A 27744-nucleotide genomic window follows, 5' to 3' on the forward strand; every position below is an offset into this window, starting at 1 on the left:
ACCGCCCGCTCCGGCCGGGGCCGCGCCGCGGGTCACCTTGCCGGCCACCCCAAGGCGCCTGCGCGGCGCACGTTGCCCTCACTAAACATGGCTGCCCCCGCCTCCCTCGCACATGAGGCACCGGCGGGAGCCGCTTCCGCCCGCCTCCAGTCACGTGACGCGCGGCCCTTACGGAAGCCCGATGGGGACAGGCAGGCCGCGTTTGGCGGCTGACCCGCGGAGCGCGGCGCGGTACCGCGGTGCCTGACGCGCTCCCGGCCGGGCCGGGCCGGGCTGGCAGCGCTCCCCGGCTTCCTCCCGCCGCACGGGGTGAGTACGGACCGCCGAGGCTTGGCGGCAGCGGCCGCGGTTCCGCTCGGAGGGCTCGGCCTGCCCGCGGGGCCGAAGCCGGCCCTTGGCCGCGATCGCAGCCGGGGCCGCTTCAGCCCGTGTGTCCCCCGCTCCCCGCGGCCGCGTATCCCCTGAGCCCCGGCCCCTCAGGGCCCGTCCCGCCCCGGCTCCCCGCCGCCAGCAGCGCCCCCGGGCCCTCGGGCTGTGGCCCCGCCGTGCCGGGCTCGCTGCCGGCTCGTGTGGGAGCGCTCGGCGGCGGGACAGGAGCCCCGGGGACACTGGCCGAGGCCGCCACCTCCCCGACTCCCCTGGACATCATCGTGACCACCCCCTCGTAAAGGGAAGGAAGCACCTACACCCCCTCTAGTTCCGAACGCTTTTAACGCCGCCAGAGCGCAGTGAATAGTTGGGTGCTCCAGAAAAATGGTTGTCAAGAGTGACGTTTTTCTTCTAACCTTCTCCAGTTTTTTTTTTTTCCCTTATTAAAAAAGAATTTTAAAAGTATTTTCTGTTGAAACATGCTGCTGGGGTAACACACAACAAATTTGAAACAATGCAATCTCTAGTGTTCTGTGATCATATAGCCTTGCTCGCGTGTAGTAGGTACATTTTGTTGATGCCATCCCGGTGCTGAGGACAGGGACCGGTGTGGTGTGTAAGTTCAGCACCCGTGGCTGTGATTTGCAGAACGGCTTTTAACGTTTAGCCTACGCCTGGTGCTCCTCTCCTCCGATTGTTCCATTGGTGTTTTGTTAGTTCACGGCCTCTCTGATCTGTATCCTGACACTTGTAGGGTCCTTTGGGTCCTTAATTTGTATCCTTAACTTTGCTCTGAGTCTTCCTCTTCCCCTTTTAACTCGTCCAAGGATATCTGGATGCCTGCCAAGGGAACACTTTGTAGCTCATGCGCACATCAGCAGAGGATCTGTAAAGTAGCCACATCAGGAACAAACAGTCATGGAGCTGGAGAAGCTACAGTTTGGTGGGGTTGTAAAACCTCCTCTGAGCTCGGTGCTGACAGAGCTATATTGTTACCAAAGCTCATCATCTTCTGTCGGGAGCTCCACACTGTGCAGAACATTCCCGGCTGCAGCACAGATATTGCCAATGTGTGATTATGGCCAAAATGCTGCCAGACAGTCATCCCTCACATTTGTATGCATTGCTTCATCCTCATCTCTTCTGGTCTTGTTTAGGAGAGAGAGGTACTCCTGTGTCTTTCTGAACATGTAACTGACTTTCTATAACCTTTTTTTTTTCTCTCTTGCCTTATTGTCCCCTGGATTTCCTCCTTCCTTTCTTTTTTTTTTTTTTCATTAAATGCTGTTGATGCTCATTTGCACTTCAGCTGTTCTTTGTCTGTTTGTCCTGTATTTATGATTGGATTTTTATTGTCTTATCATTCTCAGACTTTGTATCACATGATTATCATGCCTCTTTAAAAGGTACTTAGTTCTGTAAATATCAATTTTAAAATCATCCATCTCCTAATTAATTATTAATGTTTTCTGTAAAATGCTTTGTATAACAAGGACATTGTGGAACACAAAACTTTGTTTTGTTCAGAAGCTTCGTTAAAATGTTTTATCCGTTGCTGAGATCTCATTGTTCTCTTGTTACAAGGAGTAAAAATTGAAATCACTTTGACAGCAAATCCAGTTCTCAGTGACACAAAGTAGACAAGAGTAGGAAGATACTGAGGTGTTGCATCTATAGGTCCTTGGCAGGTGCTGCTGAACCCACACAGTGCTGTTTGGTTTATAAACACTTCCTGGTGCAGTCTGGTTTTGTGTAGGTTTTGCCTTGCAGCTGGGAAGTATTTGTTGTGTGAGCAGACTTGTGTCCCAAAGCCAAGCCAAGCTGTGGGGAAGCTGTGGTGCAAACACTGCTGCAGGGCAGGGATACATGATCACTAAAACTGGAGCCAGCCAGGTGTTTCAAAATGAGAGTGAGCAAGCAGGGAAACACCTTTTGTCACATGTGAGCAATAAGCGTGCTTAAAGCTGTTGCCAGTCGATACTCTGGGTACTGTAAGTTCAAACTTGGTCTCTCTCTTGACATGATTTTTAGGAGATCGGGAGATGCTTTACTGATCACCACGTTTAAAATGAAAAGCACCTTTTTGAATGTAGAAATCTCAGAAGCCTGTGTTTTCTGTTCATGTCACTGGCTGATCTAGCCAATGTCTTGCGAGAGGGACAAATCTAGTTTGTAAAATCAAAGGGCAGGGATGAAAAACTCCATGTGAACAGGTTAAAATTTTTGAAATGATAGATGCTGAAGCACCTCTTTAACTGCTATAAAGTGTTTATTCCTAATTAAATACGTTGTTTGACTTCATTTCACATGATACAAACAGTGAGAATACAGGTGGATTAAATGTGCAGCAATACATTTCCTCTAAAACTAATTTTTTTTAAGTTTACATCAACCTGTTTTTAAGGTTACTTAGTGGTCTTTTTGCCTGCCCCTTGATCACCTGTTCTGCTGTGCTACAGTGACACTTGGACATCACTGAGATACTTTATTTGATCTGTGGTCATAGGAGCCTTGCAAATAACACTGAGGCTGGCAGGCTGGACTGCCAGGTGATCACATCTTGGGTATCCTCAGTGTGTGTGCATTTGTGTGTTACACCATCCAGATCCTTCTCTGCACTTCTGTCCATTGTCTGAAGGTTATCCAGGGTTTTATTGATGAATGTGGAAGCATTGCTTGTGTGAGCTCGTGGGCTCTCACCTGCCCTGTGGCTGCTCTGCATTGAGGCCTTTTGCTCTCCGAGTTCTGCACGTTCAGCTCAGCAAAGTGCACACGCAGCGACTGACGTGGCCTTGGTGCCAAAAATAGGAAAGGAATGTAGTTGCAATTTTAGTGGCGAACCCTGCCTTTTTGTCAGCATGGGTTACTTCATTTAGGGACCTACTTAAGCAATACTGCTCATAGATTTTGTGCTAGACTAAGCCATGCTTCACATAGGTTTCCCAGGAAAGCTACATGTACATGTTGTGTATGGATATATGTGTCTAGAAACTTTGTTTTCCTATTCTAATAATAAAAAACCCCATCATCTCAGTGTGAGCTGTTGACAAGCTCCCCAGCCATCGCCTGGATGAAAAGTTTCCCCACAACCAGTTCTTGCAGTTTAGTGTTTCCTCTGGGAGCCCCTTTCCAGCTCCTCTCCAAATGCAGCTTCAGGATCTGTTAACCAAGCCCATAACTAATATCTGGGTCTGAACCATCAGCAAGATCCACTGGCCCCTGCCCAGATAATCAACTTCTCCCAGCTGTCTGAGGTCCCTTTCCAGCCACTCCCAGGTGCAGCTCTAGGATTTCTTTTTCTCTTAACCTTAAATCTAACTTCAAACTCCCAGTTACCTTGGTCTTTTGACACAACTCCCAGCAAGTGCATTAGTTAGTTTCTCACAGTCCAGTTTCTAGGAATCTCCTCCACTGCATCATTTGAAATCCCGCTCCTTTTCTCGGAAAATGTATATATAAAGTATTGGCAAACTCTTTTAAGTTTAAATGAAGTCTTGCTCTCTCTCCTCCCCATCTTGTATCAGTTCCCCAAAAGTAAGATGTTAATTCACAGGAAAATATAGAAGTGAGAAGTTTAAAGAATTGCTGCACTTGGGAAGGGTTATGAATATTCTCAGTTTTCAAGCTGATTTGACAGGCTGTTGATAAGGAGCTTTGTCCTTGTAAGATGGGGTAAGATCTGGGTGACTGACTGTGAGCAGGAGTCTGCTGCCCAGGCTGAGTCTTTTCTGTCATTCCCCTGCCTCAACATGCAGTTTGGTGAGGCTTCATCCATTTTCTCAACCACCAGTATACTGGATTTGTGTAAATGCAAATCAATAATTCAGATTTTGCTCCAGTGCTGAATAGATTTCCTGTCAATCCTACCCGTTCTTTGATGTGTTCGTTTGTTTATGTTTCTATTTCTGCCAGCCGGTGCAGGAATAGTACCTTACCTGCAGAATTTCTGGGTTGGTTTGTCACAGCTCAGTTCGAGGGCCCTCTATTTGAGGATTGTCTGCAGTATCACTTTGTTCTTTCATTGCCTGCACCTCTCGGCTCTTTGTGACTACGCTTCCTATGAATTTTACTGCGTGCTTTGTTCCATTAAACGAGACTCTTCAGTTAGGATCTCCCACTTCCCCAGTAATCTGAAGAAAGCCTCTCCTTTCCATACTGTGCTGTGTTCCTGTCCCATCTGAGCGCTCTGGGTTCCCTCTGGCAGGATGAGCGGGGCGGCGTTCCCGTCCCCGGCTGCCGAGATGGCGGAGATGAACCGGCTGCAGTACGAGATGGAGTACACTGAGGGCATCAGCCAGCGCATGAGGGTCCCCGAGAAGCTCAAGGTGGCTCCTCAAAACGCTGACCTGGACAAGGACAGCCAGGAAGGATTCCCAAATGCCAGTGTAACTATGCAGGTTCCAGAGCGGATTGTAGTGGCAGGTATGTCTGCGTCGCGGTGCAGGTGGAAACTTAAATTAGTTCCCCAGCTTGCTGCATGGAAAAAATATATATTGATATGTCATTTTTTAAAGAACAACCTGTAAAATGCCTTCTGGTCTTTAAACAGTTAAAGCTCTTTAACTTGGAAAGTTTTTTAAGGTCTGAAAATGTTTCATGAATAGTTTTGGTGTAGCTTATAATGAAGACAGCTGATGAATTAAATATGAACAGAAGATTTAATTGCTGATGTTTCATCTTACTATGCTATTTTTGGACAAAAAAAACCTGTTTATTGATTTACACCCGATTTTTAGGAATTACCAGTAAGCTAAAGTAACTATAACAAATTTTGCAGATGGACTTTATATTTGTTGTGCAAAATGTGTTTGATTTTAATCAGAATGCTAATTTTGTTAAGGATCTGTCTGAGTGGACTTTATCAATATTATTTTAGTATTTGTGGTCATGAGCTTTACAGTGACAGATCCAGAACTGCTGAAGGTCTAACAGTTTGCAAAATGTGTGGCATGCATATATTTTATGTTTTGATGTCCCCAGTCAAAGACGCCACTGATAATAAAACTGCATCTTGAGTGCTCTCACTTGCATGACAGTTGATTCAGGGTTGCTCAGGATCATTGTCCTCAGAGAAACTGCTTAAATAGGTGTCAACATGGTCTTTATGAGCACTTCAACAGTAATTTTTAACATACAAGACGTGTTAAAGAAGGTTATACTTCATCATTTGGCATGGGCAGAAGTTAATGCTGTGTTGTCCTTTTGAACTTTAAGCACTGGCCTTCAGGCCTCAGAACAATTTCCTTTCTATTGACAATTGATGTTCTTGCAGGTAATAGTGAAGACATTCCATTTTCCAGACCAGCAGACCTTGACATTCTTCAGTCTACTCCATTCAAACCACTGGCATTGAAAACTCCTCCCCGTGTTATTTCTCTTAGTGATCGACCACTAGATTTTTTGGACCTAGAAAAACCTCCACAGCAGACACCTCAAAGTGAAGAGGCCAGTACCTATTTTGCTTTTTCGTTAGATAAGAAGCATTCTACTAAAGAAAGTGAAATGACCAGTGATTTCTCTGCTGTGGTGCAGATCAACTTGGTGCTGACATATGTTGGGAAAATATAAAAATATTTTTATTAGCACTATAGTAGTTCTGTTTAGACTTTGAAGTGGCAGATGGCCTGGGATTGACATGCTCAGCAAGCTTACTCACTACTTACAAAAAATAAAGTCAAAATACTTCTAACAAAAAAATCCTTGTGATGAAGAGAAAGCTGCAAGGGTTTCATTTATTTATTTATTTATAGAGTATCAGAAAAAGATAAGATTCTTGTAATGTGTATATTTATACATTATAATGTATGTGGTTAACTTCTGGACTTCATAGCCAGATGATATAATGCCACACAGAATTAATGAGTTTAACAAAACTCTAGAAAAATGAACTTCAAAGAATGCTATAACATTGGCATCCAGGTGAATAATGGCAACTGACACTTTAAAAATGGAAAATTATTATGAAGCTGCATATTCTATAGACTTATAAAATGCAATAGAAACACGTTTATCTCTGGTGATGGGAAGTAATCCCAGAATGGGTAAGGCTGGAAGGGACTACTGGAGTTGATCTAGTCCAGCCTCCCTCAGCAGGATCATCCTAGAGCATGTTACTCAGGATTGTGTCCAGAGGACTTTGTGTATCTCCAAAGAATGTTCAAAATTCTGTTGGTTCATAATTCTGACATCAAGTCACGTGGATAGGTAACAGCAGGATTGCAGTGAGTTTGGAGCTTCATTTTACAAATACCAGCATCAGATCTGTGATCAGTTGTTTCCCTCCTAATCACGGTGAAACCCATGAAGGTGTGCCTGTGTACTGAGGGCAGGTGTGACTGGCAGAGCTGCAGGGCACAGTGCTGTGTGCTGGAGCTCTGTGGCTTTTATGTGTGTCTTGCTCCCGTGTGCAGGTGCGCTCGGTGGGGAGGCTGAAGAGGGAGCGTTCCATGAGCGAGAACGCCTCGCGGCAGAACGGGCAGCTGGCCCGCAACGACTCCATGTGAGTGCAGCCTGGGGCACGCTGCCTGGGCTCCCTACCTCCTCCTCACCTGCTTTCCCCAACTAATGTTTTCTGTGTTGTGCCAAGAACAGCATTTTAACTAATGTAACTCCGGCCTTTTTCTTCTTTTCTCTGAGTTTTGTTTGGGGAGGTGACTTCTTGCAGTGGATGGGTGGAAGCGTTTGTGGGCTCACAGTTGGTTTCACCACTTCCAGGAACTATTATTTGAGGAGGTTTTTCAGTTTCTGAGTTGGTATAACATTTTTTCCCCCTGAATTTTCAGGAAATGGACTTCTTTGTGCATCAAAATGTTCCAAATTCTCTCACTGTTAATACTACAATGATTTTCATTCATAGGAGAAGAAATACTTTTATTTCCTCATAAATATTAGAATAAGTAATTTTTCTGTGGTATCACTGTGCTTCATGTTTTGGAATCTGTGAGTATATATATACCTTAATCTTTTCTGACCAAAATGGCAAGGAGCATTTAGAATGGGAAACTTCATCTACTGTTACCATCCAAGGTAGCAGTTCTTAGGGTGCCTTCTGAAGACATACATGTCTGTAAATTTTTATTAGATATGGTAGTCTTGGATTAATCATGGCTTATTCTGAGTGACAGCATCTTTCCACTGGAAATAACTAGTTTTGCAATATAACACTTGGGAATCTTTTATGTACAAATTTTAATACAGCTGCCATAAGGAATGCTTACCTTAGAAAAGGCTTTAGATTTAAGATTTGAAAGATGGGATTCATCTGTTCTGATGTAGATTGTATAAAACTACTGCTAAATCACCATCGAACTAAATTTTCAGTAACTAGAAGGAAATAAGTGTATAACCTATTTAGGGTCTACCTATTTTTAGTCTGAAGTAGATCAAGTGAATTATGCCCTAGAAATGCCTGTTTTCTTCTGTTTCCATCAGGGGCATTAGGAGGTCCTATCTGTACCACATATCTGCCCACCTGTTAATTTGGCTAAAATGAAATGCACTCTGATGTGTGTTCTAGGCATGTTATACTTCTCCTTCTCTTCTGGATATTCATGGAAATATTGTTTCATCTCTTCCCCTTATTGGATCAGACTTTAGGTTCATACAAGTTTATAGATTGCACATTTCTAGGTGCTCCGGTCTGCAGAGTCACACACATTTACTGAGCTGGAAATACTTAGATTCCCATCTTTAAGCTCCTGATCAGCTCAGTCTCTGGTGTTCCTGTCAGCCTCCTTGGTGTCCAAGTTCCCTGTGGTGTCACTTATCCAGTAATGTCCCATTGGACTAGACACACTTTATTGTCACTTCAGAATGGCTTTCTCTTGCCCATCTGGTAGTTTGGACACAGAACATGCTGGAGTACCATGGTCTTCATGTGGTGGGAGCTTCATGTGGAAATATTTCTCCCTTTGATGCTGCCAGCTCTGCTTTGCCAGTCTTTGATGTATTGCACTTAAAAGGAAAAAAACAGATGGTAAAGAAATTCTTGCAATTTCTTGAAATTGCGTTACATTTGATCACCATGTTAGTTTAGTCTTCCAAAAGTCATGGGCCATGCCAGTCATCTGAGAAAATAGTAAGAACAGCTCTGCCTGTAGTTGCTGTCAGATTTCTCACACGTCTGGACTTCTTGAATCTGAAAATCCTAAATCTGTAAAATTCACCCATGTGCTTTGCTGTCACTCAATAGTTATATATAGAATTACTGGGTTTACATGGTCTGAATGTTATTTGCTGTCACAGTATTTTAATCTACTATCAATCCTTCAGAGGATTAGCAATACAATAAGCACCTAGAATCCTCTAAATTTTTAAAGGCTGTGATCAAGGAACATATAAATGGCAGCTGGCATGACTCAGTTTATCTTTTACAAAAGCCAGGAAATTACGACACATTTGGAGATTAGTTTTCCTCTCTTGATGCCCACACCAGTGCTTGATAAGATCTGTCAAATAAATCATAATTCCAATGCCAAGCACCTTCTACTGTATCTTTTTGATTGATCCAGGATCTCTTCTCTTGCCTGTAGGGTAAAAAACAGCTAGATGATATTGAGCCTTCTGATCTGTATTGTCTGCTGCCCATGTGGAAGATTTCATCCTTCATTGCAGTGTTCTGCACTTCTGACCTGCAGATAATGTATTTTAATAGAACTTCATTTTTCTCTTGTCCTCCCAGGTGCTTGTTTTTTTAATACAGAAGTTAGGTTGTGTCTAATGTTAGATCATCTGCTTTGAAATCGCAGAGGTTCCTGGAAATGGCTTCTTTCTCAGTCATAATTGCTTCTTCTGATTCAATATGATCCAAAGAAAGAAATCACTTTGAGCAGGCTGTGGCATTCTGATGCTGAGTCTGACATTACTCCCTCATCCAGGTTTTGTCACTCTCCAAGTGGAGAATGTGACTTTGTACCTGGCTAACTCTCAGGAGAACGTTCTAGGAATTCAGATTGTAAAAACTCCATGGTCACACTGAAACCTGTGGCTCCCACAAATGCAGGAAGGCCAGACCTTTTGCACTTAGTGAAAAAGTAACCTCTTGGCTCTTGTTTCCTCACAGTTTAAGCCCTCAGGACATATAGTCTAAACTGCAAAAAAACAAAACAAAACAAAAACAAGTTTCATGTAAATCTATTCATTGCACTACAGAAGAAGTTATTGTGCAGGTGTTGCTTTATTTATATCACCTTGACATTCCTTTACCATCTGGAAATACTCATTTCCCAATTAATTACAAAAATACAAGCAACTAGCTGCTCCTAAAGTTCTTACATCCAGTGTAAAAATAGTTTACTTCTTACACTAACAAATGCTGTGGTGCTCTACCTTGACAAAAATCAGCTCTTTGCTTTTGTGCTTTGGTTTGGTTCACATCTTCAAACAGAGAAGTCCATGTGGGCCACTCCGATCCTGTGATGAGGATTGAAGAAGCACTTTGGAGCACTGCCTTTTAAAACCTTTGTTTTCAAAGTATGACTACACTTCTCAAGTTTTAGTCTAGGACTCTGTTGTCTTCCTTGGACAAAATATTCAGATGTACTGTATGAAATTCCAGTGCTTGACTTACAAAGTGACAAAATTAAACATTCTGGAATAGATTGTGCAAGTGAGAGTTGGCCAGGCTCCCTATCACAGTGTTCTTGACGTGCACAAATAGTGGTTTCTCTTCCATTGTCTTTCCCTTCTGGTCATCCAGTTGCATGCAGAGACAGCTCTGAGGATTTTTTTTTTGGCAGCTGGACTTCACTAAAGTCAGTAATTCTCTAATGCTTTTAGAAATCCTGGGGCTAACAAGTACCTGCTGGTGCAATAACTGTGTAGCAATAATGACAGCTCTCTAAATTACAATCCCTCTATTTCTAAGGATGTTTACTTAAGAGATTACAATTATTATTCAAGGTGGCACAGATCAGATACTGTCCCAAGAAATAAAATGCCACGGTTCCAGTCGCCTCTTTCGACTAAGGATTGCACGTAAGCCTGAACGTTACCTGGTGTATGGAAAGCAAGAGTCTGTTTAATTCTGTAGCTCTCTTCAATACTAATATTCTGACTAAGTACCTGTAGTTTAGAATATAAAATTTGTAAAAGCTACACTGAATGTGTGGTTTTTAATTTTGCTTCAGGGTTTCTCAAACTTGGTCAAATTGTTTCCCTCTGTAAAAAGCATAGGGAAAAACACCTGACAGCCAATGAAAGGGACAATTAAATTTCAAAATAGCTTTAATTGTTTTGACTCTTTGTTCTATGGCTAGTTTTGAATAGCTAGAGAAGCAAAGCTTTTTGTTGGTCATTGCCAGCCAATGCTGAATGCAAGGATTCCATTTCTGTACTGGAAATCACCAAACCACCAAGAGTGCATGGAAAAGTGAGCAGCAATTAATTTTCTTTTTGCTCCAGCTTTTTCCTTAGAATAACATATCTTTCTAGAGAGTTCAATTTCACAGTTTGAGAAATTCTGTTCTTCATGCAAGTCATGGAGGAAAAGGTGATGGTGTCCCATCTGTTTATGTGCTTGAATTTGAAGTAACCTTAATTAGTTAAATCTGTTTACCTCTCATTTGATGCTACCAGAACTGCAAGTCAGAGAAATACCTGAAATAAAGCCTGTGTACACCATAAATGCTTTGAGAAGGTTTAGGGGTGATTACTGCCAAGCTAAAAATTGCATATAGCAAAATGCTACTGTGCTCTTTCATAGTAATGTCTTTAATTTCGTCTTGTTTGTTTTGGTTCCAAGCTCTGGAATTGACTGGTGTCTGTAACCAGGGAGGAATAAAATAAGTGGATGGAGCTATATATAAGAATTCTTTTCAGAGATGAGAAACAAAATTATACCTACAACTCAGACCATTTCACTAGAAATGGAGGAGGGAAAGGGGATAGTCACAATGTCTAAGGATAAGTTCTTACTCCTTATGGCAGTTTTGTTTTTATTGTCTTTTGTTATCTGGGCTGATTTGTGTATCAGGTAATTGCTTCATAGTATTTCTTCTCCAAGGTCTCTGACATAGTCTGAAGGACTACCAGATGCTTACAGGACAGCAATTTCAAATCCTGAAACAGGAAAATAGAAGAAAAATTTTGCTTCTCTCTCCACTCCCAATCATAGCCTTTGTGCCCTTCACAGAATTATTATCTTTTTTTTCTTATTATAGAACTTCAAATTTAATCAGCTCATGTACCCTAATTCCAGAGAATTCTCTACAGTTTTAGGTAAAACTGAGAGGTTTTTTTTGTTTTTTGCTTTTTGCTTTTTAATTTCTTAGAATCACTATATACAGAAATCTTTGTATGCGAATATCATTACTGTAGTATTTATAGTAATACCATTCTGGACAACAGGAATTCCACAATATTTTCTGTTTTGCAATATGTTTAAATATTATTTGCTACCTTTTTTTAAAATTGTCTTTCACCCTTGTCTGAAGTGATGTACAGGAAAAATTAGTTTTAATGTAAAACATACTGTCAGTTCAAGCCTTAACTCTTGCCTCATTTGCCTCAATCCAGCAAGGAGTACAAATTTTGATAAATTCATTTTAGTGGCAATATTTTGAACTTGCCCCCTGCTGCTTGTTATTTTTCTGTTGAATTGCATTTCTGTTGCAATTCGGGAGTAAAATATGTGGCTGTCACCACTGATATTGATTACAAAGCAGAAATCATAAATATAGAAGTAAGGTGGAGTCTACAAGTGTGGGAGAACAACAAAAGCTGTAAGGAAGCAACCAGCTATTTATTGAAGTGTAGTCTATGGCAGCCTGAAAAGAAACCTGCCCTTGAGGTAACAAACAATGAACATTATCAGCCAAGGCCCGGGTGCTGCAGTCTGTGAATGTCCCTTGAAGCCCAGGGTGACTGAGCTCTGCTGTGGGTGAGGTGACATTTGTGTGACATTCTTTGATTCAGTCTGTTCAGTGGGACTTTATGTCCTGCCCAGTTTTGTGATCTTGCTGGCAGACACTTGCAGAGCAGCTCTGTTCCAAGTAAGAGTAGCCACAGAATTCTGACCCAGCTAGAGATCGGCCAAATATCAAATCAACTTCCAAGTACTCAGCATTAATGTTTTATTAAAATGCCAAGGTAAAAAAGGTTGACATTGTAAATCCAAAGCTGTTGTAGCAAAGCACAAGTGGCAAGGAAATATGTTGAATTTTGGGTGCTAATCTAGGAATGAAAACTAACCTAAGATTTAAAGGGTACAGTGGCTTGCATTTGAATTGCATGTATGTTAATACTTACAATTAAATTAACACAAACTAATTCCTATTAAAAAAGCATCTCACTTCTAATAAAGTCACCAGATTTAAAAAAAGTCTTGCTGTGTGCAGGAAAAGTGAATAAAGTTACTTTGAGTGTAAAGAAACTTAAGCAAATCATAGGCAGTTTATTGAAACTATGTTTTCTCTAATAGTCAAGTTTGATATAATCGTGCATATTTTAAATAATATTTTTTGCATCATAGTCAACAAGTTAGATCATGTAATTTGTTGTCACTGGGATGTGAATTTTGTACTATTTTTGGAATTTGTTACAGTTTGCCTTTAAAGTTGTTCATGTGCAAATCAAAATACTGTGTTGATCACAGCTTCCAAAAATATTTGTTGAAGGGGTTTTGTGTGAGATTCTCCTTATTGAAAAAGGCTTGTGTTTTGAAAAGAGACCTTGTGTAGGATTTTCTTAAAATGTCAGTGCTTGTAAAAAAGCTCCTCTCATTGATGTCAGTGGGGACTTGAACACTGGCTTCAACAGGTACAGATTTAGCTGTACAAACACTTTCTAGGACTATCTTGTATAACAGATCAAAACTGTGTCCTTATTACTACCTGTGTTTGTTTCTGATGAACATATGTAAATGCAGCTGTAATCTCCACACTCCTCGAATTTGGGAGTATTACCTTACAGTGGTGGGAGAAGGGTAAACCAAAAGCAAGCAAATAAACATTTTGGAATGGGGTCTATCTGAAAAGCATTTTTTCAATTAAAATCTGACTCTAGTATTTCTCTCTTCATTTACTGTGCTTGTACAAACAGTGTGACCCCATCACTGCAACAGGCTCGTGTCTGTCCTCCCAATATGTTACCTGAAGATGGAATTAATCTTTACTCTGCTCGTGGCATTTTGTCGTTTATCCAGTCTTCCACCCGTAGGGCTTACCAGCAGGTCTTGGATGTGCTGGATGAAAACCGCAGGTGATTGGTTGTCACTGATTCTGCCAGCTTCTGCTGCTTTGTTTTTCTTTTCTCCTTTTTAGTGGAGTTTGGTTTCTGTTTACACAACGATGAGGTGAAATTATTTGCTTTTGCTTTCCTTTGCTTTCACTATTCATAAGCAATTTAAATGTCCAAAATTCACATTTCAAAATGCTTCTGTTTCAATTATAGGATTGTTTTGGTTTCCTTCCAAATCAAAATCTTAATAGGAAGGGTTAGCCTGTGGCTGCAAGGGGTTGTGCTGTTCTGAGATTATCAGTGTATTTTGCAATTAATACTTGACCCTGAGCCTGCAAATTTACAAGCCTTGTCTTCTGCTTTTCTTTTGGTGAGCAGTGGTGCAAATCAATAAGATTGGGTTGATGATGTCATAAAGCATTAAAAAATGTGCAGAAACAAGGTAGAATATTACAAGGCATTGTAGACTACTTTGGTAATGTGTCCAGACTTGAAACTGCTACAGTTTATATTAGGAGTAATTCTCTCTGGTGGCCACCCTGGATGCTGAGAACAAGAAAGGCAGGGGACACTGAGGAGTTGGTTGCTCCTCTGATTATTGCTGTCTCTGATTTTATGGATAACCTGACACTTGGAGAGTAATGAGCCAGAACAACCCTCACGGCAATCCCTGTATCGTTATTTCCATTCTCTGCAGTGGAGTTTTGCTCACTTGGTGTATTCTTGGATTGTCTGGATTTGGGACTTGGAAGCATTCCAAGAATGGCATGTTTACCACTATAAAAACATTCCTAAAGACTAATAATGGCAATACTTATTTACCAAAAGCAATTTCCAGGTTAGCTCTATGCCAGCACAGAAGTTCAGGTAACAATTGCACACAGTCTCCAGTGCAGGGCTTGCTCAGGCCTCCAGGACTTGCCAGGAGGTTGAATTGGTAGAAATAATTGCTAAGAGCACTGACAGTAACTGCTCATTTCTCCTTCAGTGTGGCCTGTTCTCTTGGGTTGCAAGTTCTTTGAAATTTGCTGTGTGCCTAATATCTTAGCAGCATACATACTATGTGTAGTGTGAAGTTTAAATTATTTGTTTTCTAGTTGTTTTGGTAATGAAATGTGACTATCAAGCCAATCTTACTGTGAATGTCTGTGTGTTTGCAGTCACTTTCCAAACTGGCACCTCCTGTAGCTCACCATGTTTGCTGACCTGACAATATATAAATGCCCATATTAACATTCCTGAATTGTAAAGAACTCCAGTCTTGCTGGAGCTTTGTGTTCTGAAACTGGGACTCAGAAAAAGAAACAAAATTAACTGCATAGAGTCTCTTGAAATACTGCGAGTTGGGTGCTTAACTAATGAATTATTTAATCCTGTGAAATGCCAGGCTGTAGCTGTTACAATTTGGATGTCTATCTATCAGTAGCTTTTTTCCTTATCAATATTAAGATTATATAGTTATAAATTTGTTTTGCCAAATTAAAGCTCCCAGATAAGAAGAATTTATACTGTCTGTGAGCAGTAGCACTTATGGATCCTGTGCAAGAGTCCTTGTTAAAATATAGATTGAAACTGTAGCGCTTTTCCCAGACTGCAGTGAAGCTAACAGGTTTTATTCCTGGCTTCTCTTATGCATGTCCTTGCCCGTGTTTTCTTGGAGTCTGGAAAACAAATCCATATACATGCATACACTTTCAACTTAGTTCAATTATCAGAAAAATTCGAGAATTCTGACTATTTCAAAACCTACATTACTCATACTGGTTTGAGTTAATTTTTGAGGTGTTGTTACTAACCTTCCTAGAAGGAATGGGAAACCTATTTCTAGTCACCTATGAATAAATAGGTGCTAAATAAGGTGAAAGTGTATCCTATGTGGCTGGGTGTTTAGACACCCACCATTACAGCTGGCGTGGGAATGTGAAATTTGGATGATCCACTTGCATGGTTGCAAAATACTGTTCATTTTAAATTGCTCCGAACCTGCACTCTCTTCTTTTGCTCTGTGTAATGTGCTTTCTATCTCAAAGCCTTACCTATTTTAACATTTTATGCTTAATATTTGAAAAGATCTTTTAAAACTAACAAGATCTGGCTGTGTGTTACTCACTTGAAATATTTTTAACTTGTTTTATAGCTTGTCTTTTTTTTTCCCCAACATTTTCCAACCTACTAAAACTGCTAACGGTAGGTGCTGATGGTATTGCTGCAGATAATGAGTTATGCCTAGCTCAGCCAGCACTGCTCACATAAAGGATTATTTAAATGAGCAACAATTTAATGATCACTGTTTACTCTTGCATTTCCTTCAGCTTGGACAAGGACAATAGGTCAGTTTTGGTTTCTAGTTCTAACCGTTTTTCTTTTTCAATTTCTGTGGAATGACTGCAGGGCCTACCCCTAGTGTCCTTTAAGGACTGATCTTTTATGCTATAGGCAGCAGAAGAAAATCTGAAAACAAACCAGCCTAACAAACAAACCCCCCAAAAACTCTGTACATTTAAGGAGATTTTAGTGATGTCTTAAACACAGGAAAAACAGTTTCATATCTGTATAGACTTGTTTTGAAATCTGTACTTTATCCAAACTTCTCTTCATCTCTTGAGTCAGTACATTTTATTTAGGAAGAAAGAGCATGGCAGTTTATGATTTCTTTAGAACAGCCCTTTCTAAAAAGCCACTGTCCTTTTTAAATGCCAAACTTCACCCACATAATCATATCCTGAGGTTTTATAAGATCATTTTTTATATTGAGAAAGTTGATGATACTTTTCATTGTAGAAATGAAATGGGAAGTGAGTTAAGACCATCAGAGAGGGCTACACTTGACTCTGGCCTGGGGGTAATAATAGTTCAGAAGGAAATGAGGTGGGTGTGCAGATGTGGAGGAGGCTGGGAAAGGCAGCAGCTCTGCTGTGCTGGAGTAACTGCTGGCAGCACTGAGACAGGCAAGGGGAGCAGTTTGGGCCAGCCAGTCGTGTTTGCAGTTCAGGAGCTCACCCAGCTCATGTCCAGAGCACATCCCTTTATCCTACTGCCCCTTCTCAGGGCCTTGCTGACACCTGCAGAAGTGTTTGCAGGGACAGCCAGAGCTGAACACAGCTGCTGCCTCTGCTGAGCAAAGGGGGTGTGCTGGCCCCAGGCACAGGAGTGATGAAAGCTGGACCCAGGTTCTTGAATTGTCCACCCAATGTTGTTTTCCTCCCGCCCAGACCATGTGTTCAGGGTTCCATCCTCACTGTGGAGGCAGCAGAAGACAGACCAGGTTCAGTTGCTCCTTGCCTTACTGCCTGTTTTCCCACTGGTATTAAATTGTATTCCTGAGCATCCCCTTCAAGGTGGAGGTTGCTGCTGTATTTGCAGGGAGTACACATGACCTTGGCCTCTTCTGATCGTGCACTAATGTTTAGGATGGAATTGACAGAAGTAGCCAGAAAATTCAAAGTTCTAATGTTCTTATTTTTTAAAAGAAAGCCATGCATTTAATGGCTTGCCTATATTATACTTGTACATTCTGAATTTACAAAAAAACTTGGTGCTAATTTTGGGGTAAGGTTCTCAGTTATGAGGCCAATGTGATCTATGTAATCAATTCTCTATTGATACAAAAACCCAAGCAAATAGAAATGATGGGGCAATATTGTGCTTTTTCTTTTGGGTCTACCTCTAATGAAATAAAATGTGAACTGTAAAGAAAAGGAAGAAATCAGCTGCACCTTCTTAACAGCCTGGCTGTGTTGGGAAGTGGGATCAAAGACTTTTAAGTTCCTGACTTGCACAGACCCTAGAGTGCTCTAGGTTTGTGCCTTGTTATAGCTCTCAGCTGTCTCCAAGCCTGTGGCTTTCCTTGGGAAGGCTAGTTGGGAATTAGGATTGATCAATTCTACAACAGCTGTTTTTAAAAATCTGTTTGCCAAAAGATAGTACAGTAGCTGTATTTAGAGAGCACTTGAGACTTGTTCTCATTACACAGAATCCAAATGGTATCCTGTGTCAGATGGTGTGGGAAGTGCCTGCTGGGTTTTGGATATGTACATTCACATATCTGCCAGTTAGTTACAGGTTCTGACCTAAGTTCTCAGAGGAATTCTGTGACCTTCTCCATAGCCGCTGTTTGCTTGATTTTTACACTGTCTCAAAGTATTTAGTTGTAGCATCTGTCAGAGAAGATTCTAGACCAGCTGAATTATTGTTCTGGTTAGGAATAGCTTTTTTTTGATAACTTTCTGCGAGACCTTGTACATTTAGGTAAGAGCATTCTTATATTGCATGTATCAGAAATGGGGCTTTCTGTTTTGTCAAACATCATGCTGGCCTAAGTGCTAGAGAGGAGAACACTGTGCTGCACTTATGATGCTAACTGGACTAGGACCTGGTCCCAATAAATAGTTACTGTAGCAGAGTTTGCCAAGGCTCCTAGATCCTGATCTTTTGAAGTGAAGCTGGTGGCTGTGATATTTTTGCATGGTTCTGGCATGTTTCAGGCCAAGCCACAGTGTTCTCCCAGCCACCTTGGCACCAAAGCTCTGCCTCCTATGTGGACCTGCTGGAAAGATTTTCATACCTAGATTCTCTTTGTCTTCAGTTTTATAGCCTGCAGTATCCATGGGTTAAATGCATGGTACAGGAATCTCCAGCTGGCACTGAGAAAATGAAAGAGATTTGAGGCTCCTGCAGAGTTTGTTGCCCACCTGTGATGTGGAACCCTAGTGCCTCATGACCAGAGCACTGGAAACACGTAGTGCCAGCTTGGCAGAGGTGTTCTGGTGGTGTTCACAGCTGCTGTCAGTTGCAATACAAGAATTTCTCATTGTAAGCTTCATGTATATTAGAAAGTTGCAGCAGTTAAAAAAGCTCTACCTTCTCCCTGCCCGGGGAGAGAAAAGGGAAAAGAGCAACACTTGTAAGGATGTTCAAGACATCTGCTTGAAGCTTGTAGTCCCTTCTCCCTGGAGAGATCTGCCTTTCTTCAGACTATACATGACCCTTAGGCTGCCAGCCCAGTTCTTCTGAATTATATCTAGCATAGATGAATATAGGAAGGACAAATCTTTCCTTTCCCTGCAGGGAGCAGAGGATGATTAAAAAAGGCTTTTATAAGTATGTGTAGTACATTTATCGATTTCCTGTTATTGTTGGGTGAGGTTTTAGATTTTGGGGGTATTTTTTTTTTAAAACCTGAAGTTTGCCATGTTTATTTCATAAGGCTGATAATATTCACCTAAATTTATATTCCAATAGTTTGTCTTCTGTAAATGAAGCTGCTTCATTAAAAATTTGCTTACATGTCTTAGCTGCAAAAACATTCAGTGTTGATTAAATCTGAATGAGAGAAATACAAAAGTGCATTTTACAACAAAATAAATTATAGATGTTCTGTTGAAACGTAGAGTATATCTGGAAGTATTTTGATGTTCCTTTGTTCTTTGTGTTTTACCTCTTATCTCTTGTTTGTCATTTCCTGTTTCTGTCTTCTGCTTTCAATCTACAAAATCCTGCTGTAGGCCAATGTTACGTGGTGGGTCAGCTGCTACCACTTCCTCTAACCCTCATCATGACAACACCAGGTAAAGAGCATTTTTTGTTAGTCATGATCCACTAATTCTAGAATTCCCTCCAAATTTCCCTCTTGAATTGTCCACTCCCTGCTATTTTCCTCTCCCCCAGACCATGTGTTCAGGGTTCCATCCTCACTGTGGAGGCAGCAGAAGACAAACCAGGTTCAGTTGCTCCTTGCCTTACTGCCTGTTTTCCCACTGGTATTAAATTGTATTCCTGAGCATCCCCTTCAACTCCTAAATTTCCCTCTTTCCAGCTATGTTATTTTAAAACACAACCCTCATTTTTATGCTGCCTCTCAACTCTTGAGATATTTCCAGCCTTTATTCCTTCCCCATCCAAGTCACCTGATCTCAGTTGTCTGGTAGATACAATGTGCTGCAGAACTCTGGCTCAGATTAATGCCTGAGGGGAGGCTCTTTCTTACATTATATGAGCTGCATAGTTTAAGTATTTTCTATGTAATAGGGAGCTTGCTAGAAATTTTGGCCTTGCCTCACCTGATTTGGAGGTGCTCTCAGCCTGTGATTGTTTGTTGGTTGTAGCTGGAGGCCTTTCCACTGCTGTTGTCTGGATGGATTGACATCATTTCAGTAGAACTGGGGAAAGGATTGACACATAATCCCATGGTCAGGATGATGAGAAAAAAGCACTCCTTTCACATCCATTTTTCCCATTTGCTATTTAGACTTCAGTGTTTTCATGGAAATGGAGGTTAGATTTGTGTTTAAGTAGAAACTGGATTTAAACAAATGATTCTTCTCTAACTCAGGAATGGTTTAATACTTGGAATGGTTTGGAAATTGTAGAGCAGCAGTGTTACACTGTTTGTGAGCTGGGAAGGAGGTATGTGCATCTCACTGAAATGCTGAACCTCCCTGCTTTCCCCAGGAGAGGGTGAGAGACAACTGTGCTGTAGATCTGGTGTAATTTTCTAATCTTTTTACCATGTACTACTAACAAAAAAATAGCTCTAAAAAGACCCTCATCAGAAAGTTCTTTGGTTTTCAGAGGACGTGTCGAGTCAGGAAAACTTTTTTTCTTTTTTTTTTTTCTTTTTTTTTTTTTTTGCAAAGCTGAAGGATCTCACTGTTATTGAAGTCCAGAGTAGGGCAATTCTTATTTAGAAACACAGTATTCATGGGCAGTGATTCATGGAAACCTGACAATTTGTTACAAGAAGAGGTTGCTTGACCTCAGGGCGTTCTAGAGAAGTTTCAGGAAAGTGATGGAAGAACCTGCGGTGCAAAAGTAGTTTCTGCACTTAAGAGCATTCTGCAAACTCCAGGCATTCTACTCATATTCTTGTTAGTTCAAGTTGACAATTAACTGTCATTAAATGCTTAATGTTCTTTTAGGTGTATTTGTTGGGAATTTGGTAGCCTTGACATTATTTTGCTCCATTTAAGCTGTGTGCAGCACTTGTTCACGGGCCTTATAAGAAAGGAAGTCAAGGGGAGCTGATCTTGGAAACTGAGATTTTAAGACAGAAAGTGAGAAGTTAGGGAGCAGGTGGAGGATCAGGAACTGCTTTACCTGTTAGTTGTTGGAAATTAATCTGGTTAAGAGCTAGCACTTGGATGATCAAAATACAAAGCTATAGGAGACTTTCTGCCACTTTTGAACTGATAATAAATGTTCTGTATTTAACTTGTCCTGGAGTTGGAATAATGCTCTTTCTGAATTGCTGCATTCAAAAAACTGAGCACCCTGGGAACAAACTTTCTAAGGCACACAAATTTCAGCAAGCAATGAGTTGACCATGCTTTGGGCTTTGTTTGCCAGATTCTTTGCCTAAAATACAGAGATTTATGTGCCTGAGGTTCTTACTCTCAGTAAGTGTCCCCTTGGGATAGTGAAGGAGGTACTGAGGATCAGACACTTCACAAGTCTCTGGTTATTTCTACTCTTGCCAGGTCTCTTGCAGCTTTGGCACTTTGGGTCAGGCCGTGTTCAGGTTTCACAGATCAGTTAACTGGAAATGGTCTTTTGAGGAACTGTGTGTCAGCAGGAAATTTGTCTGTGTGGAGAGCAATCAACCCTAATTTACTCAAGCACTTAGGCACTTCATGTATTTGTGCTTTACTCAGGATCTGATTGAAATGCAACTCTGTAACAGCTGCAAAAAAAAATTGTAATTCTTGTCTCCATCACCACCAAAACATACATCTACTAGGATGTTGATAAAATACGGCACTTGTTGATCTGCATGGCTGAGCCCTCTCCTTCATTTGATAGATACGGTCTGTCCAACTGTGATACAACGCTCGAGGGAACGCCCGATGACATGACAGTGGTAGATGCTGCCTCCTTAAGAAGACAGGTATGTAAAAGCTGTAGTTGACAACATCAGGACAAAGCTGTCGTGGTAAAATGGGGAGGAGGTTTTCTTGCCACAACAAGGCAAGGCAAGGGCTCCTCTCTGTGCCGCTGCTGGACTGCCCTCATGTATCATGTATTGCTCTGGGAATCTGGAGATCCTGACTCTGTTTCTGTTCCTAAATAATGGGGACTGCAGGATCTGATCACTACTGATTGAAGACAGGAAGTCAAATTTTCAAATGTTGAACATCCATCCGTTTGAGATACTAATTTTACATGGTTATTCAGAAGCTTCTAGAAAGTGTGGCAACTTTTAATGAAATATTAAAAGCCTTTATTTGTTTTTAGATAATCAAACTTAATCGCCGTCTGCAGCTCCTGGAAGAAGAGAACAAAGAGCGTGCAAAGAGGGAAATGATCATGTATTCCATTACTGTAGCTTTCTGGCTACTCAATAGCTGGCTTTGGTTTCGGCGCTAGACACAGCTCTCAGAAAGATTTACTAGTTGAAAACAAACAATTTGCAAAATTCCTTGTTTCTGTTTCTGATTGTATGCTGTTTTATAATGAATATCCACCACAGATAAAGGCTCTAGAATTGCAGTGTTAAAGGGACACCTTGTTCAGTTCTAACGTATTTAATAGATTTGCATTGCAAATGCTGCAGTATCCTCCTTTGCATGCTTCTGTGTAAACATGGACCGGACCAGCCCATGGGGAGTCTGCTTCAGGCAGTAAGTGGTCTCCAGGCCTAACCACTGGAGAGCAAAGAGAACAAATGGAATGGGTTTGGAAAGAAAAACATAACAAAGCAAAAAACAAAGGAATAAAAAGTCATTGTTATTGTTCTGTTGTTAGATGCAATGAAACAATTGCACTAGTTTTCCTTTAGTCCAAGTAGTTTGAGGTGTGCCATAATGAAGGAGTGTGTCCTATTTCATGAGTATGTTCCTTGTTTAAGTACATGTTCAGGTTGAACAATAAAAGGAATTCTTTGCTAACATGCAGTTTGTCCAGAGGTGTGTAATATGGGGGGGGTTTTAGGTTTAATTTTGCAGATGTTTTTCTATAAACTGCATTTTTAAGCAAGTTAGTCTATGAGTGATCAAAATATTATGGAGTATAAGATTTTGGTGTAGTATCTTTAATAAAATTCTCAAAAAAAGCCCAACCCCAACCCATTGTTTATCATTTGAGGAGAATTTATTTGAGAATTGATGTAAACTGTTAGTCTTTGCAGTAAGTAGTAGCCGTGGCCTGAACAGCTCCAAAGCAGCAGGTGGGCATGTTGTCAGCCCCGTGCAGGCTGCCGCCCCTGCGGGTGGTGGCGCTGGTGTCAGGCTGTGTGGTGGGGATGGGGTGCCCTGACACCGGGGTCAGTTTAAACATCCCCTGCTCAGCCTCGTGCTCCACCTTGGTTGGTAGATATTGTCACAGGGGTGCTGAGGGCCGCCCTGCAGGCTGGTGGCTTCGTGCCCCTCGCACGGCTGCAGCAGCCGCAGCTCCTTCCCCGAGGAAGGAACAGCTCATCGTGCCGGCGTGCGACAGACCCGCGGTGCCAGCGCTGCTTCAGCGGGAACCTGCCTGAGCACAGCCGGACCCGAGCCCTGTGCAGGACCCTAGAGGGGCGCGCAGGGTGAAGAGATGGTGATGCACGGCGGCTGCAGAGAAGGAGCCGGGTTTGTTTCCGTGCTGTTCTCGCTCCCCTCAGCAGAGGCCGCGGGCCGGAGCCGAGGCGCTCAGCGTGACCAGCGCGGTGCCGGGGCTGCGCACCGCCCGGGCCGCAGTGCCCTGCCACGGACAGCAGATCCCGGCAGCAGCAGCAGGAGGACGCCTGAGGATGTTGGTGCGAGTGCTGCCAGCGCCTGCTGCTCTCATCCCTTTCCTGTGCTGTGGAGTCAGAGCGAGCTCCATGTGCGGCTGTTGCACTGCTGTACAGGCTGCTCTACCCGCTGCCTTGGCTTCTCCCACTGAGCTGTGGCTTGTATTCTTTCTGAGCTTTGTTTGCTGTGTTCTGTGACTACATCGGGGCGTTTGCTGCGCATGTTTTCTTAGCGGGAATGTTGAAGCGTGTGCCTTTGTCTTTTAGTAAAGACGATAAAAAGGGCCAGGCCTGCTTTGCACATGTTCTGCATTTTCCTGAGTTTCATACCATGACCTTTACACTGAAGGTGTACTGTATGAACTGATAGTGCAAATAAAGGCTGAGAGATGTACAAAGCACAGTATAGGCGATAATCAAAAATAAAGCTTCTTCTAAGTGCACAAAACCGGACTTTGTTTTGCACGTGGGAACTCAAAGATTTCAGAACGCCACCACCTGACGGGCCGCCCGCAGGGAGCGCTCGGCGAGCGCCGCTGTCCCCCGGACCCGCTGCGAGCTCCCGGTGACACCGCGGCTGACGGGCGCCCGGCCTGAAGCGCCCGAAGCGCCCAGGCGGCCCAAGCCGGAGCCCCGGCGCTGCAGCTGCCCCCGTCATTGCCGTGTCCCCGCGGCCGCACGGCCCCTGCCCGGTCCCGCCGCCCCGGCCGTGCCGGGTTCCGCCGCACAGCCCGGTCCCGGTCCCGCCGCAGGGGGGGTTACTAGCAGGTAATTTATACCTGCTAGTATAAATTAAATTCCGGCAATTAAAGCGCTAGTATAAAGCGCTTCCGGCAGCGCTTCCGCCCGGAAGCCGCGGGGCGGAGCCGGCCGTGCCCGCACCCGCCATGGCCGTGCGGCTGCTCCTGCGGGCGGCGCGGCCGCTCCTGGCCGGGGCCGGCCGGGGCACGGGGCTCGGCACCGCGCTCGGCACCGCGCTCAGCACCGCGCCGCCCCCCGAGAAGAAGCGATGGCTCCGGGCGTATCTGGAGCTGCAGCGGCTGCAGGCGCCTCCGCAGCGGCGGTGAGCGGCGGGAGGGGCGGGCGGCGCTCGGAGAAGGGCTGCGACGGCCCCAAAAAGGGGGAAATCAGAACGTTTAGGCCCCGTCTGGTCGTGCTTTGGAGCAGAATGGGTTCAGCTCCGCAGGTTGGCATAGCCCGGCTTGAACGGGGCTGGCAGACGAGGATGCGGAACCGACAGTGTCTGACCCCAGGGATTTATAAATACTGGGTTTGGTATTCAAGCTCAATTTCATTTCTCGTGCCCTTTCGAAAGGCGCGGGGCGGTAACGCGTTCTGTCCCTGAGCTGGTTCCCTTTCCACGCCCGCAGGTCCGAGAAGCCCAACTGGGATTACCACGCGGAGATCCAGGCCTTCAGCCACCGGGTGCAGGAAAACTTCTCCCTGGACCTTCTCAAGACGGCGTTTGTTAACCGCTGCTACATCGAAAGCGAGGAGGCGAGGCGGCGGCAGCTGGGGCTGGACAAGGACGCGGTCGCTCTTCAGCTCCAGGACAACAGCGAACTTGCGGAGCGAGGGCTGCGCTTCGCCCGCGCTTACCTGGCGCGGTGCTTTGAAGGCGCCTACCCAGAGCTGCCTGCAAAGGGCGTAGAAGCACTGGTTAATTTTCTTACCAGTCAGGAACTGGTCTCTTATGTGGCTCAAAACCTGTCCATACAGGACCTGACACTTTGCAGGGATTTTCCTGCCCCACCAGACGTGCTGCAGAAGACGTTCCTCGCCGTGATAGGAGCCCTGCTGGACAGCAGCGGGCCCGAGAGAACCGGGATCTTTGTCAGGGTAGGTTCATTAAATGATGCTTTGTACCTGGATGAGGAGAGATCCAGGTAGGCTAGCAGAAGTTTGACAATACCTGTAACAAGACAATTTGACTATAAGATCTGGTGGTGGTGGTGCTTAGCCGGGGTTTTGGGGGTTGGGATTTTGGTGGGTTTTTTTTTTTTTTTTTTTTTTTTTTTTTTTTATTTTATTAAAGCTGATCAAGGACATAAAATCTTACACTTCTGGTTTATAATGGTGATATTAATGTTTACTGAAAGTTGCTAAGGGAAAGCATTTTATTCCATGCACTATACTATCAGATAATAAATTCATTCCACGTGGGATTTCATATATCTTTAATAAAAAAATCCATTCTGTATAAACAGGGATGAGTTCATAGTTTTGCATGTAGGAGTGCAAGCCCCTGAAGATATTTCATAAAAAATGTTTGATTGAAATTCAGTGTGACAAAGTAATTTTAGCAGCTATTGTTTCAGTCATCCTTTTCACTTATTTTTAATTTTGCAATGGAGAAGTGTTTCTTAAAATGTTCTTCCTTATCCAAGACCATTGAGAAGTGTCTGTAAGAGCGAGGAGCTGTTTACAGGCAAGAGAGTGATCCAGACAGGTGAACGACCCGTGGGTGTGCACGTTCCCTTGCATTGTCACAGCTCCTCTGCTGTCACAGCCTGTCCCTCAGGCTGGAGCTGTCCCTTCTCTGCGTCTGGGGCTGACTTTGCCCCGGGTACAAGTCTGTCCATGGCTAAAGCACTGGGGTGGGGCACTGAGGCTGCTTTACCATTCATTTCAGCAATTCATCGTCACTTATTGTCTCTTCGTACTGTGTTTTCATTAGGAGACACGAGAATCTCAGGCCATTAATTGTAACTTCTAAATATTCTTGTTTAGGACTTTTTTATTCCCCAGCTGATTGGAAAAGACCTGTTTGAGATCTGGGAAGTTGTAAATCCTATGGGCTTACTGGTGGAAGAACTGACCAAGAGGAAAATCTCTGCTCCAGAACCAAGAATTACCAGGCAGCTGGGAGTCAGCACGGTTCTGCCAGTCTACTTTGTTGGCTTGTACTGGTTAGTGCCATAATTAATTAATATAATTAATATAATTAATATTAATTTAAAGTTAAACGGGTTTAATTGGAGGAGTGGGAAGGAGGGAAGATGGTCTTTCACTTTTCTACTCAGGCTTTTTGGTCAGGTTGTTCCAGAAAAGAAACCTAATAGTAACTAACATATAAAATGAGCCATTTAAGCATTGGCCATTGCTCACTGTGGTGATGATACAGAAACAGTCTCTGATTAAGGGCTCCAGAGGCTAAACGGGATGCGCCAAAGAACCTGGGTGTATTCTCAGTGACCTGACACAGGAACTTGGGGAACAGCATAACTGCACGGCTTTGGAGGGACCACAGCTGCATCCAGGGCTTAGGCAGGCATAAAGAGACATCAAATGAGGTGGAGTGGAAGAGAGACTCATTTTAAGTTCCAGAGAAGCTTTTAAGTTTTAAAATCAGGACTGCAAACTGGGCCACAGCAGTGTCTGTCTCCAGGCACAACTTAGGAAGTTCCAGTTGTCCCTGGTGCGTTTGTCCGGTGTGGTCAGTGCTTGTCTCAGTCCCGAGCCCAGGAGTGACATCACATCGCTCCTGTGGGGCAGGACAGAATCCTCAACACTGCTGCTTTCCTAAAGGAGCTGCAGATGAACACATGGGAAGGCTGCCTGAACTTGTTCTGCTTTGCCCTGCTTTGGTTTCACTACCTTCTAAGATGTATCTTACAAAAAAGAAAGGAACTTTAATTGTTTCTCTTCTGGAATCCCTGGTGTCCCTTCATGAACTGCTCCTATTTAGTGCCCATAGGTGCTGATTAAACAGACATGAGCACATAATTCATAACAGAGAGAGCTTCTCTGTCAGTCCTTCTGAAGCAGTCTGAAATGCTTCCAATACCAGGGGAGAAGAAAAGACAAAAGCATTTCAGTTCCTGTTTAAGCTAACAAGTGTAACAAATTTACATATTTTTATCAGGGCTAACAAATTGAATGCTGTAAAGAATCAGTGCTGTATTAGGAACCTAAATGAACAGAGTGGTGTTCTTCCAGTAAATGGACACATTTCTGATCTGAGTTTCCATTACTGAATATACAATTCTTACCTTTGCAGGAAAGACCTGCAGAAACAGAAGTGTTTCCATTGTGTGTGTATAGAAATCAGTGCTCACAAACACTGGAGAAAAACCACTCTGTTTTATCCATGATACACAGCAGTGCTCATGGTTTCGTCATGGAAATGGTTGTAACTTTGTTTTTTTTTTTTTTTCCCCAAGTGATAAGAAGATTTTAGCTGAAGGCCCTGGTGAAACACTGCTGGCTGCAGAGGAGGAGGCTGCACGCGTGGCCCTGCGGAAGCTCTATGGATACACAGAGAACAGGAGACCTTGGGATTACTCCAAACCCAAAGAAGGATTGGCAGCTGAAAAGGCAATCAGCAGCAACTAGATGCTAAAAGACATTTCTAGGGTATCTTAAAAATCAGTGGCTTCCATGCTGAATGTAGGTGTATTTGGAAAAGCAAAATACCTGTTTGTTTTTCTGGTCTTCAGTGCTTGAAACTCCTGAATCATATATGGTATTAAATAAAGCCTTTTCCTTTTGCACAA

The 27744-nt window shown here is 43.0% G+C and overlaps 2 protein-coding genes across 10 annotated transcripts; both read left to right on the plus strand.

The window, feature by feature from the left end:
• The first annotated feature begins 150 nt into the window (after positions 1–150).
• Positions 151–22429, plus strand: MFF (mitochondrial fission factor). Of its 9 annotated transcripts, XM_066326283.1 has the most exons (10): positions 151–309; positions 4574–4791; positions 5642–5814; positions 6780–6868; positions 10270–10344; positions 13408–13566; positions 15858–15875; positions 19050–19112; positions 21343–21427; positions 21775–22429. In XM_066326283.1, exons 2-10 carry the CDS (start codon positions 4575–4577, stop codon positions 21904–21906), a joined length of 1011 nt encoding a protein of 336 aa, XP_066182380.1. In that variant the 5' UTR covers positions 151–309; position 4574; the 3' UTR covers positions 21907–22429. The 9 variants fall into 9 exon arrangements, with proteins under 9 accessions (XP_066182380.1, XP_066182381.1, XP_066182382.1 ...); XM_066326284.1 differs by lacking the exon at positions 15858–15875; XM_066326285.1 differs by lacking the exon at positions 10270–10344.
• Positions 22430–24112: 1683 nt separating this feature from the next.
• Positions 24113–27744, plus strand: MRPL44 (mitochondrial ribosomal protein L44). Its single transcript, XM_066326293.1, has 4 exons — positions 24113–24311; positions 24619–25087; positions 25979–26157; positions 27412–27744. The coding sequence occupies exons 1-4, from the start codon at positions 24136–24138 to the stop codon at positions 27581–27583; spliced, it is 996 nt and encodes a 331-aa protein (XP_066182390.1). The 5' UTR covers positions 24113–24135; the 3' UTR covers positions 27584–27744.

This window comes from Sylvia atricapilla, chromosome 10 (assembly GCF_009819655.1).
Source record: "Sylvia atricapilla isolate bSylAtr1 chromosome 10, bSylAtr1.pri, whole genome shotgun sequence".
NCBI classification, from domain to species: Eukaryota; Metazoa; Chordata; class Aves; order Passeriformes; family Sylviidae; genus Sylvia; species Sylvia atricapilla.